General features: G+C 38.5%; 1 protein-coding gene across 1 annotated transcript; it reads left to right on the top strand.

Moving 5' to 3' along the window:
* The first annotated feature begins 12 nt into the window (after positions 1 to 12).
* Positions 13 to 13,528, top strand: LOC139935114 (cyclic nucleotide-binding domain-containing protein 1-like). Its single transcript, XM_071929577.1, has 13 exons — positions 13 to 195; positions 1,333 to 1,411; positions 2,807 to 2,949; positions 3,886 to 4,063; positions 5,428 to 5,576; positions 6,539 to 6,690; positions 7,763 to 7,824; positions 8,838 to 8,916; positions 9,732 to 9,864; positions 10,459 to 10,568; positions 10,820 to 10,970; positions 12,522 to 12,589; positions 13,391 to 13,528. The coding sequence occupies exons 1-13, from the start codon at positions 81 to 83 to the stop codon at positions 13,520 to 13,522; spliced, it is 1,551 nt and encodes a 516-aa protein (XP_071785678.1). The 5' UTR covers positions 13 to 80; the 3' UTR covers positions 13,523 to 13,528.
* The last annotated feature ends 935 nt before the right edge of the window (positions 13,529 to 14,463 follow it).

Raw genomic sequence — 14,463 nt, 5'->3', positions numbered from 1 at the left:
GTTGTAAAGACAGTCAGTGGGTTGCGTTTGTGGTCCTGACACCGGTCTTCCGGAATGTTGATTTTTCCCCCCTTCTGCACATGTTTGGTGAAAGTGATTTAAATGAAATGGCTTCGTCTACGATTGTTCATGGAAAGGGTGATAATAAAGTTGTCAAGTGGAGTGAAAGAGATCCCCAGAAAATACGACACAAAGGTAAGAAACAAACAGTCTGGTAGTCTGAACTTGCATTGAAATTGAATGAAGGAATGGGTGCCGATTTGAAGTGAGCTGCACATTCGCCCCAAACCCCAAATTACGATGTGTGGACAACTGGGCCCAATTTTATAGAGCTGCTAAGCACAAAAATTTGCTAAGCATGAAATTTCTTCCTTGATAAAAACAGGATTTCCAACCAAATTTCCACATGATTTTCAGGATAAGCAAACAACAGCTGAATACCAGTAACAAGAAACATGCAACAAATTGAAATTTTGTCTATATTAATTTTTTTTAAGGAAGAAATTTCATGCTAAGCAAATTGTTGTGCTTAGCAGCTCTATGAAATTGGGGCCCTGGTGGGTGTCACACTGTGAATTTCATGCATTTGTTTCTGGCCGTGCCTATTGATTGGCAATTGACAACCTCCTCCCCTGACGAGCCCATCAAGTTGCTCGGCTGGCTCTATGTATCTGCATCTCTCAATTAAAATAATACTAATAACAAAAATAATGAGTAATATAATTTACAAACAACAATCGCACACTCACTGCTGGGATATTAATATAACTAACTGTATACTATTACTAGGTCATTAACAACTTGCACTTGCAGGCAAAAATAACTCTGCCACCACTTTTTTAAAAAATGTAATTTTTACAATCAGAAAGAAATAATATTAATATAATTTGTGTGTAAATTATAGGCCTAGTGCACATTTTTTCATAACAAAATCAATAAGTGGTGGCAAAAGAGAATTTGTTTTCTTCTCCAACACACTGTCCGACTCTGAGAACGTACATTTACAATGCTTGTTTATTATGCCTTTTTTGCCGAGTTTTACATACAAAAAACATACAAAAAGTTAAATTTCCTACTCTGCATGGATACTCACTGCTGCTTTTGCTGTCAAAGTGCACTCAACAATTATTACTATGTCTATGAAACACGAATGTTCAGACCAATCGAGGTTAATTGGATTTTATCTGCTCCATTTCGGTGCACAGGCGTCATTCACGCATATACAGCACACAAACAAAGACAGTGCGGTGTACGCCAGATGTCTTATTTCTCAATTCAACCAGGCCTGATTGTAACACCCCTTGATTACGATGTTTATTCTTTTTATTTCAGTTCCAGGGCAGGATCCAAGACCTGTCATCGACTACACCAATTTGGATATAATTAACAACCATGAGGGTCTGAAAGGAAGGTATATATCTGGTCTTAATTACACTAGACATTACTGTTAGACCAGTCTTCTCACTTGGTGTATCTAAACATATATGCACAAAAGAACACACCTGTAAAAATTTGAGCTCAATGGGAGACTTTGGAACGCTAGGTGGCAGCAGACTTACCAGGTAAATTTCCATTGTTATGTAGTTCTGAGTATGCGCACATTACCGAGAACAATGGATTTTACCTGGTAAGTCTGCTGCCACCAAGCGTCCAAAAAATCTCCCATCGGTCGTCAAAGTTGCAAGATAATAATGGAAGAAAAAACACCATTGTCACACAAAGTTGTGTGCTTTCAGATGCTTGATTTCGGGACCTCAAAATCTAAGTCTGAGGTCTCGAAATCAAATTCAAATATTTTAGTGAGAAATTACCTCTTTCTCAAAAACCATATTACTTCAGAGGGAGCCGTTTCTCACAATGTTTTATACTATCAACAGCTCGCTATTGCTTGTTACCAAGCTAAAAATTATATTGAGTCATTACTTACATTTTAAGGGGACACACATTGGCAATTTTGTGTTACTGTGTAAACAAACAAGTTGACACTGTATTTCAAACAAGCAAGACAACTTACTGATCTTAATCCACTTTATTGAGAAAAGAATTTGTGTAAATACCCCAAAAAGGGTGTTTTTCAAGAAATGAGGGCAAATTGTGTGTGGTGTGCTCACTGGTGTAAACCATCCATAGTTCTGAAGCTTGACCGGTTTAATTATTGATCATTAGCTATTGACTGTGCAGCGCAGAAAACGGTAATTTTGGCACATTTGATTTATGACTTTGCCTCATTGTCATTCATGTAGCCAAACTCAGCAACATGTAATCATTGCAAAAATGTGGTATCTTTTTAAAGAGAAACGCTTCAACTTTGCATTGATAATAACATTACAAAGAGAGTTTTTACATAAAAAAGACATACTTGATTAAAGCCATTGGACACTTTCGGTAAACAGTATTGTCCAAATGCCTACACTTTGTGTATCACAACTGATATAAAAAATAACAAACCTGTGAAAATTTAGGCTCAATCGGTCATCTTAGTCGGGAGAAAATAACGGGGAAAACCCACCCTTGTTTTCGCGGTGTGATATAACATGTGTTTAAAACAAATATGTGATTCTCGACAACGAGAATTGATAATTGTTTTAATGTTTTCTCGAAAAGTAAAGCATTTCATGGAATAATATTTTAAGAGAAGTCTTTCACCATTACCTTCTGTAAACCCTGTAAGTTATCTGTGAGCTTTTTTACTTTATTTTCTGTGCCGAAAGTGTATAATGGCTTTAAAAAAATTTTTAACTTTTTGTGAGCAGTTTATTATTAAAAAAGAACTAACTGTCACAACAAACTTTGCGTGTTTTCTTAGGGCAATCACTGAGTCTACAGAAGATGGCCATCATTTCTTCATGGAGAACTACCAGCGGATGTTTGCCAACAATAAACCATTACCCAGCATTCCTATTGGGAGGCGGGACCAACCAATGAAAAGCATCTCCAATGAAGCTACAGGTAAGAGTGTTGGAGCTTCTAGAAAAATATTTTTTCTTTAGAAAATATCATTGATATAATGAAACCTTGACATAACAAAGGAGAAGACAACAAAGGTTCTCATTATTAGCACCAGGATGATCATTTTGATCTGTGAGTAAATTGACTTGCCATTCATCGTGAATCACAGAATCTTGGCCGTTAGCCATAGCCATTAAACTGCCATGGTATGCAAGTTTACTATTTATTTATTTATTTATTTATATATGTACAGTTACTTCTTAAACATATATTAGTTTATAAAAATGTATTTATTTAAAAAAATGTACAAGAGATGAGATCTCCCTCAACCCTTTGACCAGGTTTTCTCATGTGTCAAATCGTTGATTTGATTTCAGGCCTGTAATTCCACAGAGGCCTCTACTGTTACCCCATAGTCTTAGCCTTGATTACCCTATCAGAAAGCACACAACTTCCTGAGATTGTTTTTTTTATTAATTATTATCTGGCAACTTTGAAGACCAATCAGGCTCAAATTTTCACAGTTATTTTATGCATCTATGTTGAGATAAAATGTACACTAAGTGAGAAGACTGGTCTTTGACAATTACCAAAGATGTCCAGTGTCTTTTATAACCAAGTCTCATATTTTGCCTTTACAGAAGACAGAAAAATTATACAGTCTTGCTGCTTTGCAAACCACTGACAAAGTTAAAAGCAATTTGGGTCATGTGATGTGTGCTGTGAGACGACTAAAAGCCTGTCGACCCCTTTTGCCCTTTTCCCATGATATACTTCAACAAAATATCTTTTCCTGGGCAAATTGTAGAGAGAACTCTGCATTAAATTACCCTTAAGATTGCATGCATTCAAGAATGCTTCTTGTACCCAGTACATTGTAAGATCCCAATAATTTCTTTCTAAACTGATGAGAATTTAATGTTCTTCATCAACCAGGTTCGGCGACCGCTGTCCCGAGTAGCACAAATCGCTTATCTGACATCGTTTCACCGGAGACGTTGAGTCATGACGTAGCTGACCACATGGCCAAACTACACAAGGAGAGGAAGATTGTAGACCCGGTCATCATTGCCGCTAAGAGAATCAAAGAACTCAGGACGCTTCTCAAGAAACTGTGAGTTGAGAGAAAGTTCATCTTGGCTTTTAAGAAATGCTTGATGCTTTGCATGTTTGATTTGCAGTAACACCGTGTGTATATCTTCTTGCTGGGTAAACTACCTTCTGGGAACCTGTCTTGCTATAAATTCTACTAATGCAAAGTAGATTTTTCAAAATTTGGGAGACTTTTCTCCTACCGCAGAGTAGATTTTCAGAATCAAAACTTCTCAGTTCTGAAAAGAACTGTCCTGTTTATAAACTACTACCTTGGCGGAAGGTAGAAAATCGGCTGAATTAGGGAGCGTCTCAAAAGTCGGGCACGTTCCTAGCGCAAAAGAACGTTCCTGCGGGCATATGCCCGCTATCCAATGGATCGTGGGCATATGCCCGCAGGATCGCAACATCATGACAAAGTATACGAGGAGCGTTCCAAAAGACCGGTCCTGTGGAACGGACAAAAGCGGCGGGGATACTCTTGCGATCCAAAAAGAACGTTCCTACCGTTCCGACTTTTGAGACGCTCCCTTAACATTGAGGCCGCGGCCTCTTTTTCCCCTGGTCTTGGCCTTGGTGCCCCGTCAAAAGTTTCCACTGTGTCCCTGGTGACAGTGGATCTGGGTCAATGGCCCAAATCATTTAAGTGTAGCCCTCATTTTGAAGTTGCCGTCCAGCTGAAGGCGATATCTCATACAAACAAAAAATAGAAAAATAGTTGATTCACGTTATGTCATATTTCTCTCAGACCCTATGAGAGGACTGCAGAGGGATAATGACATAAAAAGGTAGTGCATTCTGCTCTACCAGCCAGGGTCCTAGTGTCAGCCTTGTGAGTACCCCCAGTCATGCCAGTGGCAATGGACCCTTCCCATGAAATATGCTAATAACATTCACGCATGCGTACAGACCCTGTTGGTTGGCAAACGCCATAGAGTTGTGCACTAAGCAGAAGCCCAATCGCGTCTGCGTCACGCACCCATTACCCGTGTACAAAACAGCGCGATGTTCCCTCAATTTGCCAACCAAAACGTCAGTGCGCACGCGCTATGTGCAATTGACATATTTCATGGGAATGGTCTATTGATCTGGTCTGCAGTCCAGTGTAGCCCCTCACATTAAAGTGGCCATCCATCCTTGTAGTTAGGGAATATCTCATACTGCACCATAGCACCCTATAAAACATTACATGGTGCTTTTTAAGGATTAGGTCTCATAATTCAAAAACGTAGTCCCACATCTGGCAGGAAATACTGTATGTTAAAGCGCCTGGAGCCCACTGAGCGACAGACATGTGCGCTATAAGAAGCCACAATTATTATTATTAAAAAAACAAAAAAACCCAAACTAGTTGATTCATGTAATTACATGTAATGTTTCTCTCAGACCCTACGAGAGGACTGCCGAAGACAATGACATCATCTACACACACCTGAAAGAGTTCCCTCTCCTGTCTGAGCAGTTATCCAATAAGGAACTAAAGGAGCTCTGCACAACGGCTCAGATGGACATCTGGAAAGATGAAGACTATACAGGTGAGTTGAAGAGAGCGATGGTGTCATGGCCTGGTGGCAAAATGTCCATAGATTTACATTAAACTTACAGGGTTTGAAGATAATGATAGTGGAAAGCTTCCCTTCAAATATTACTTACTGATGTGCTGTAGTTTTTGAGAAATGAGTAAAACAAGGTAATGAAAATACATTTGTAAAATACAAAAATAAAAATTTGGTCTCATGAGACGAAAATTATTTTCATTACATTGTTTTACTCATTACCGACAAACTACAGCACCTCAGCAAGTAATATTTTCAGGGAAGATTTCTACTATCATTATCTTCAAACTGTGTAAGTTTAGTGTAAATCTGTGCACATTGTGTTTTTTGTCCTACAAAAAGTACATACACCCTCAAATAGCTGGTGGTTAAAGGCACTGGACACTATTTATTATTGCTCAAAATAATTGTTAGCAAAAAAAACTTACTTGTTGTTAGCGATCAATGGAGAGATGTTGATAGTATAAAACATTGTGAGAAATGGCTTCCTGTGAAGTAACGTTGTTTTTTGAGAAACATTTTCAAGATTTTGAGACCTCAGAATTAGATTGTGAGGTTTTGAATTCAAGCATCTGAAAGCACACAACTCCGTATGACAAGGGTGTTAGTTCTTCCATTATTTTTTCGTAACTTCGACGACCAATTGAGTTCAAATTTTCACAGGTTTGTTATTTTGTGCATATGTTGAGATACACCATGTGATGAGAAGACTGGTCTTTGAAAATTACCAAAAGTGTCCAGTGCCGTCGGCCTCAGGAAATAGGCCCCTCTTCGAGTCACTCAAAGTTCCTCTGGGGAATAGACGTACACCTAGTTACCTCTTCGCCACTCAATATTTGTATAATATTAATTGCACATTTTCCTAGGAGCAGCTTGAAGGTATAAAAAGGGGTTTTAATTTATGGAAAGTTTAACCTATATTCTATGTTCCACTACTGCAGTGTTTGGTAACAATGGATTTCACATCATACTACGGGGTTCAGTGGTACCACAGACCGAGCCATGGTTAAGGACCAGAGGCGACCCTGGGGAATTCCGCTCCCCAACGCCCATCATGACGACTACAGTTCACACGGATAAAGATGTTACTGAGGTTTGTTTATATCAATAGTTTAGTCAAAAACAAGTCAATCAATCCATCAATCAAAGCTAGTGTGTATTATAACACCCCTTACAAGTATTCTGCTAGAGCGCGTCACATGACATGTCTTAGTTTTGCTAGACGACGGCCGTGTGATAGTGCGTCGGTTTGTCATGCGCTAGTCCGAAGACTAGCACATGGCGTGCAGTACCCAGACGTCCGTTGCGTGTACGAGGATGATAAATTAATAGTCTGTAACCATTTAGGATTGCAGGATACTACATGCAGCACAGTAAAAGTGTTTGCAATCTGTATTCGCGTCGTTCGTGGATTGTAGCATTCAGGTCTGCAACTTAATAATAATAGTACAATAGTTAGAAATGTTTGGGGTGTTATAAAACAAATATTGACTGTTTTTACTCGTGCAATGGTTAGAACTATGACTCCCTTGGTGATCCCCGTAGCGCTCTATTTTCCCTCGGCTTCGCCTCGGGAAAATAGAACACTCCGGGGATCACCTCAGGAGTCATAGTTTTAACCATGGCACTCGAAGCAGTCAATATTTGTATACTGGTTTCAGGCCTGATACTTCACGGAGGCAACGAAGGCGATTGCCTCCGTGTCCCCTGGTCATTTACTTGGTGCCCTTGAAATGCTCCAGTCGGATTTGCAATTACATCATATGGTGCCCTTTACCAAGGAGAAAATGCCTTGGTGCCCTTGCCCTTTCAAAAACGAAGCACACAGCCCTGTGGTTTCACTTAAACTTCAAAGACTTCTAAGAGTAAACTCTCAATAGATTACCGCTACTACCAGCTCCTTGAGGATCCCCTTTTCCCCAAGAAATGGGATTTCTGCAACATATTCCAGATCACTGATAATGACATTGAATAGACTCTGTAAGTTTGTTTTACTTTTTCCCATAATGTTGCAGGATCAAAACTAATTGTGTAACTAATTTCTTAAAAACTATATAGCGATTCAAGCAAAACACATTTCAAGGGAAGTTTATGGCCATCATGAAATTAGTTATATGTGTAAATTATTTATTTTTTTAATAACCAATGTTGTTTGTGTGTTGTAGCTTACAGTTGGTGACTGTTTCGGAACTCTGGAAAGACTGGAAGGAAAAGAACCTAATAGCAAGTGAGTGTACTAAAAACAGATACATTGAAAACAGATGTGGTTGATTAATAATAATTGGTTTTTACACAGTGCATATCCTAGTAGCAAGATCAAGGCGCTTGGCAACATTTGTATCCCTGTTCATCAGAGAAAACTTTTGGGCAATTCATCTAACTTTCTCTTTTATACCTTGAGCCTACAAACCCTAAGCCGCTAAAATTTGGGCAAAGGGGTTCGTGAAACACGATACTGTCTCTGTGTCGCAGTGGCTGCTGATTACATTGCAGCACCTTGTAAACCATCAATGTGCTGTATAGATGGGTTATATATATAGCTCTTCTTATCAGTAGAAAAACACATAGTGAATGTAAGAGACAGTGAATGCTTTGATATGCACCTAGGGGTATGATAAAGCACCATAAAATAACCCACAGTGTGTTTATTATTACTGGAATCAATGTGTGGTGGAGAGGTTTTCAACTAGTGGTTTAAAACCAACGAGGCCTGGTTCTTGATAATTTTACCGAGACGAAGTTGAGGTAAATTATCAAGAACCAGGCCTCGGCGGCGTTTAAACCACTAGTTGAAAACCGATTCAACACACTTTGATTCCCATTCATAAATACCTTTTCGGTCAAAAAACATCAACACTTTTTGGTCAAAAACTAAAATAAATGCAAAAGTTGTAATTGCTCAATGATTTCTTTCAACACAACACCCCTCCAGCTATGAAATGGTAAGGCCCTCGGGTAACTCCTTTTGAAGGGAATGCTGTGCACGTCACGTGTATTGCGTGATGTGGCACAACTGTTTCAGCCGTTGCTCTCGACCAATAGGAATGATGAAACTGTTTTATAAGCACAGGTGCAAGCTCGCTTGTCACGCCCATGTTTCAACACGTTTTACTGGTCATAGGAATAGCGAAACTGTCTGAGGTATTTATGAATAATTGTTTGCTGTGATACCTCTTTTAATACTCGCAGCGTTTTGCACTGTTTAAAGGTGAGTCATATATCTACATTTTTGTCTTGCAGAGTGCTGACAGTTCTTACCAAATCGGTTCCTTGTGAGTTTTTGAAGATCTCAAGCAATGATTTCAAGAGAATAACAGAGGTGAGTTTTTATTTCTTCCGGTTTTTCATAGTGATATTTTGAACTAGTGAACTACAGGAAAAACTGTATGTAGGGAGACCCCCAACATGAGGGCTACAATCCTGGTTGTGACACTTAACTATTGCTTCTCTCCACCCAGCGGTAAAAATGTTTACCTGCGAAGGCAGAGATGGTTTCTGTGAATGATTAGCTTGGAGAGCGTGGTCACTCGCAGCACCGGCTGTATACTCCCCAGGGAACTGAGACGGTTTTTGGAATTAAATAAATGGCCCAGTGACCAGGGGTATTCATGTCAGAAGCGCTTTGGTATTGATAATTATTATTATTATTACAATCCCGGCCAATGCTTGGATCAAGTGACAATAAACATGCCCTTCCCAAGTTCCCCGGCTCCCCTGCATAATGTTGTTAACACTAACTGGGACACAGATTGCGCAATGAAAGCCAACATTGAACACGAGGTGTATGAGGGAAGGGGGCCCAAAAAAACTGGGCCATGACTGTAGATAGCTCAGTTAGTAGGGCGCAGCACAATGATTCGCTTGCACCTTTAAAGTCTGCCACTCCAAATTGTTTATGTTCAATGCAAAATTAATTTGATTAAGCAACAAAAGATACTGCTTTTCTCCAGAAGAGGATCAGAGCATACTGATTGAAACGTCGAGTTAAAACCAATGGTTCTTTTCAGAACCACCCCAACTCATTCAGAGATAGTGTTACCCCAAAGTAACTCAACAAGTGTCACTCAACAAAAGATGATTGATTGAATTATTACGGATGTTATCAATTTTTGCCACTCCTCTGCTATTTCTTAGCAAATAAGAGAACGCCACATATCCGAGAAGATCAACCTAATACAGGCGTGTAAACGCTACCAGCTCTGGCCAAGGCAGTCACTTCACAAACTAGCTGAACTCATCAGATGGACAAAATTCCCAGAGAATACAGGTTGGTTTTTAAATCACTTTATTTTCCCCAACAGATACTTGAGCATTTTCACATGTGCCGGACAATTTTTTTTCTCAAAACTTACTTGCAAACCTACAAAGAATGGGGTTTGTAACTTGCCTGGTGCATGATTCCCCCAGTTGTACAATCGCAGACAACTGTATTGAGAGGAATATTAATTTTGACCTAAATATTACTCAAAATCATTATTTATAGCATAAAACCTTCCTTGGTAACAAGTAATGGGGAGCTGTTGTTGGTATAAAGCATTGGGAGAAACGTCTTCCTTTTGAAGTAACATATTTTTCGAGAAAGAAGTATTTTTCCACGAATTTGACTTTGAGACCTTAGAATTAGATTTTGAGGTCTCAAAATAAAGCATCTGAAAGCATACAAGTTCTTGTGACAAGGGTGTTTTTTCTTCCATCATTCCCAACTTCGACGACCATTTGAGCTCAAATTTTAACAGGTTTCTTATTTTATGCATATGTTGAGATACACCAAGTGAGAAGACTCCTTTTGACAATTACCAGTAGTGTCCAGCTTCTTTAATGATAATGTAGCAACGACTTGTTTGTATTTTCTTCTACACAGTACTGGTGAGTGAGGGCTACCTGTGTCCCTTCATTGCTTTCATCAAGTCTGGAGACTGCCACGTCTTGAGACAAGTAGACGTCCTTCAGAAAATGCCCAACGGCAGTCAGGTAATGTTTCACAGTTTGACTTGAGAGTGTTTTAAAAGAGTCTGTGTCACAGATATAGAATATCATACCCATATTGGCTGCGCGAGCGCTTGCTTGGTTCAACTGTGATGATCAAAACAAACTCTCATCCAGATCATTCATCTATAGTAGCTGGGAGAGGGTTCATAATTCCATGTAAAGTCACAGGCCTGCTCGTGACGGAGAAGCCCATTTAATAAGGTTTTTTTTTTCTTTCCTTTTTTTTTCTCCAGGAAAAACGTCTGAAACAAGTCGTTATGGGGCGACTGCAAGAGGCGGAGTCATTTGGTGAGATTAGTGTGCTGGACGCAGAGGCTATCACATGTTCCATTGTAACCGCATCAGACATCAAACTGGGTATTATCACACCAGAGAGACTACAAGGTACTGTACCAACATTTGTATAATTAGTCTTTTTACAAGCCGCTATCGGAAATCTCAGAATAGAAGTTATTTATGCCTATCCTGTGGGTTGCTGGTTGGTGTATCTGCTGCACAGCAAAAGTTTACCCTACTTGCGGCTCTAAAGCTGGAATATGTTTTTGCATAATTTTCCTCCAAATCACATTTTCATCATTTTAAAGCCATTGGACACTTTCGGAAAAGAACAAAGAAAAAAAGTTCACAGATTTACAAATAACTTACAGAGTTTACAGAAGGTAATGGTGAAAGACTTCTCTTGAAATATTTTTCCATGAAATGCTTTACTTTTTGAGAAAACATTAAAATAATTATCAATTCTGGACATCAAGAATTACGGATTTATTTTAAACACATATCATGACACGGCGAAAGTGCAAAAACAAGGGTTGGTTTTCCCGTTATTTTCTCCCGACTCCGCTGACCAATGTAGCTTAAATTTTCACAGGTTTGTTATTTTATCAATGTTGTGATACACGAAGTGTGGGCCTTTGGACAATACTGTTTACCGAAAGTGTCCAATGGCTTTAAAAGCATTTCTTATAACTTTTAAAATTGAGAAAACCTTGGTCTTTGAATCATTAAAGAAACACTTTAAGGCAAATCCTATGGGCCTCTGGTAATCAGTGGAACCAGTTTGTGTAAAGTTGGCGTGGCTCTTAGTGGAATTACAGGACGGACAATAACAATGTATCAAGATGCACTGAAAAAAATCACATGTTCCTCTTGTAATTCTTTTAAAAATTTGTTTACCTTTTATAATTCCTTTTGCAATTTTGTTTTTTTAAACCTCTGTAAACTTGCATTGATTAGAAACAAGATTGTAACCACGGTGGACGGTGCTGGGTGGGCCTGCCCGGAACTAACAAATTTTGCCCAGCACTCTTGAGCAAAACATACTGTTCTGCCTAGCACAGGTTTCCCCTAGATTGTACTTCTGTAACGATGGCCTCATATCTAAACGTGAATAATTTTGTTGAAAAGCTTGCCTTGGTGGACTAAAGTGAATTTGGAACCAACCACTAAAATTGGTCTGGCTACATGTACAACACTGATTAGAAATATCTTGTTTTGATGTTTAAGAATTTCTTACTGTTTCAGTTTCAGGCTGATTGGCTGATGTTTGTAATAACTGAGGATATTTCATTAAAAGGTCTTTTAAACACTTGTTGCTTATTTTACCTTGATGTACCAAATGGCCACTTGTCTCCATTTTGTTGCACTTACATGTATTTTGTCTGTGTTTTCTGTCCAGTGCTAGTCAATTTTAAATAATTTATTCATATTGTTTAAGAAGTTTTGTTAATTTTGTGAAGTGCTTTATAGAGGTTGGATCAACATGAGGCCTAAATTAATCTTTGAATTTTTTATTTACAAGTGAATGAGAGAGGCCTAAATTATTGATTTTTAATTGAATTGTCTGACTTTAAAGATACATTGTAAAAGTGTCAGAAAAAAGACACATAATTTGGCATGTTTACAAAAATATCCTTGCTTGCATTTTTGTTTTTCCAGATCTTGAGGAGACAACCAAAGCTCTCTTGAGACAGTCAAATGAAAGACTGTATGGTAACCTAACGAGGGTAAGTCAACAAACTATAATAGACCTGATGCACATCACGTCATTTCAGTACCTTTTCAGCGCCTTTAAGCAGAGGTCAAAAGGAGGGGTGTTCATTGGCCAATCCTGTACGCTGTGTACAAACATGTGCGTTTTGATTGTTTTCGTCACCGTTTTACCACTAAGATGAAAGACTGTATGGTAACCTAACGAGGGTAAGTCAACAAACTATAATAGACCTGATGCACATCACGTCATTTCAGTACCTTTTTGGCGCCCTCAAGCAGAGGTCAAAAGGAGGGGTGTTCATTGGCCAATCCTGTACGCTGTGTACAAACATGTGCGTTTTGATTGTTTCGTCACCGTTCTACCACTAAGATGGTGGCTGGATGAAGTCAATGCAAAAGGTCTATTAGCATAGTTTGTACGAATCGCTTTATCTACGCCCATGGGTCATCTCAAAGCACTTGTTATTTCTAAAAGGGATTGTATACCTTTGTTTTTTTTTACCATTCCACTGTTTTAACCCTATATAAATGTAGATTCTATAAAAACAAAATTAAAAACTGTGAAAATTTCATGTCAAAAGGTGGTAGCAACTCCTCTCACAACTGGTCAATAATTTACACCATAATAACAAGGGCAAATAATACAACTTTAAAATACTAAAGTTTCTTTCATTTACACATTATTTATTGTCTTTTTTAATTACACACCAATGCTACCAACAGGGCAAATAATACAACCTTTGAATACTAAAATTTCTTTCATTAACATATTTCTTGTATTTTGAAAATTTCTCTTTACCCAAAAAAATTCCCAGGATGACATCCACAATGAGTACATTGACCAAGAGTTGAAGCGAGAATGGAACCAGTTCAAGCACGGCGTCGTTGTTGATGTGATCAACACCAAAGGAATCAGGCCTGGATATGGGAAGTGGTCAACCAAATGATCCTGAACGATTCAAACTTAAGATGGTTAAAGGTACTGGACACTATTGGTAATTACTCAAAATATTTGTTAGCATAAAAACTTACTTGGTAACAAGCAATGGAGAGCTGTTAATAGTATAAAACATTCGAGAAAGAAGTAATTTTTCCATTAAAATACTTGAATTTGATTTTAAGACCTCAGAAACAGATTTTGAGGTCCTGAAATCAAGCATCTGAAAGCACACAACTTCGTGTGACTAATTTGTCTTTTCTTCTTCCATCATTCTCCCTCAACATCGACGACCAATTGAGTTCAAATTTTCACAGGTTTGTTATTTTGTGCATATGTTGGGATACACCAAGTGAGAAGACTGGTCTTTGACAATTACCAATAGTGTCCAGTGTCTTTAATGACATATGATGACATCTGATGATTTAAGAAATGAAAAGGCCCAGTGATCAGGGGTAATAATGTTGGAAGCGCTTTGAGACACAGTGTATAAAGCGCTATATAAAAACCGAGTATTATTATTTATCTGGCCCCAATTTTATACTAATGATGTGTGTTACATGAAGCACTGTTTACTCAGTACTTACCAGAGTTCTGTGAAAAAACATATTAACCGGTGGGATTCAAACCCACAGCCTTTGCAATTCTACAGCAGTGTCATACCAACTAGACCATCGAGAGGCAGGAAGTATCAAAATACAATGTCAAATCTGCCAGTGTCCCGTGTATTGCGGTGCGGCAATTAGGATTGGTCTACTTAGACTAGATGTCAAACTTGCTATGTGTTTTGAAACTGTTTGGGCACATCCAAGTTTGTGTAAAAATTTTGTATTCCCACTGACTTATAAATTTCTTTTAAAGCCATTAGACCCTTTCGGTAAACAGTATTGTCAAAGGCCCACATTTCGTGTATCACAACTTCTATATCAAATAACAAACCTGTGAAAACTT

Source organism: Asterias amurensis, chromosome 3, assembly GCF_032118995.1.
Source record: "Asterias amurensis chromosome 3, ASM3211899v1".
Lineage (NCBI taxonomy): Eukaryota > Metazoa > Echinodermata > Asteroidea > Forcipulatida > Asteriidae > Asterias > Asterias amurensis.
Note: the sequence above shows the minus strand (reverse complement) of the source record. Positions and strands in the feature narration are given on the sequence as shown.

What these genes read in the sequence shown, in the direction of transcription:
- LOC139935114 (XM_071929577.1), top strand. Translation starts at nt 81, where the DNA reads ATGTTTGGTGAAAGTGATTTAAATGAAATGGCTTCGTCTACGATTGTT. An exon ending in CGGATAAAGATGTTACTGAG is followed by an intron (nt 6,691 to 7,762) that starts GTTTGTTTATAT and finishes TGTGTGTTGTAG; the next exon opens with CTTACAGTTGGTGACTGTTT. An exon ending in AAATGCCCAACGGCAGTCAG is followed by an intron (nt 10,569 to 10,819) that starts GTAATGTTTCAC and finishes TTTTTTCTCCAG; the next exon opens with GAAAAACGTCTGAAACAAGT.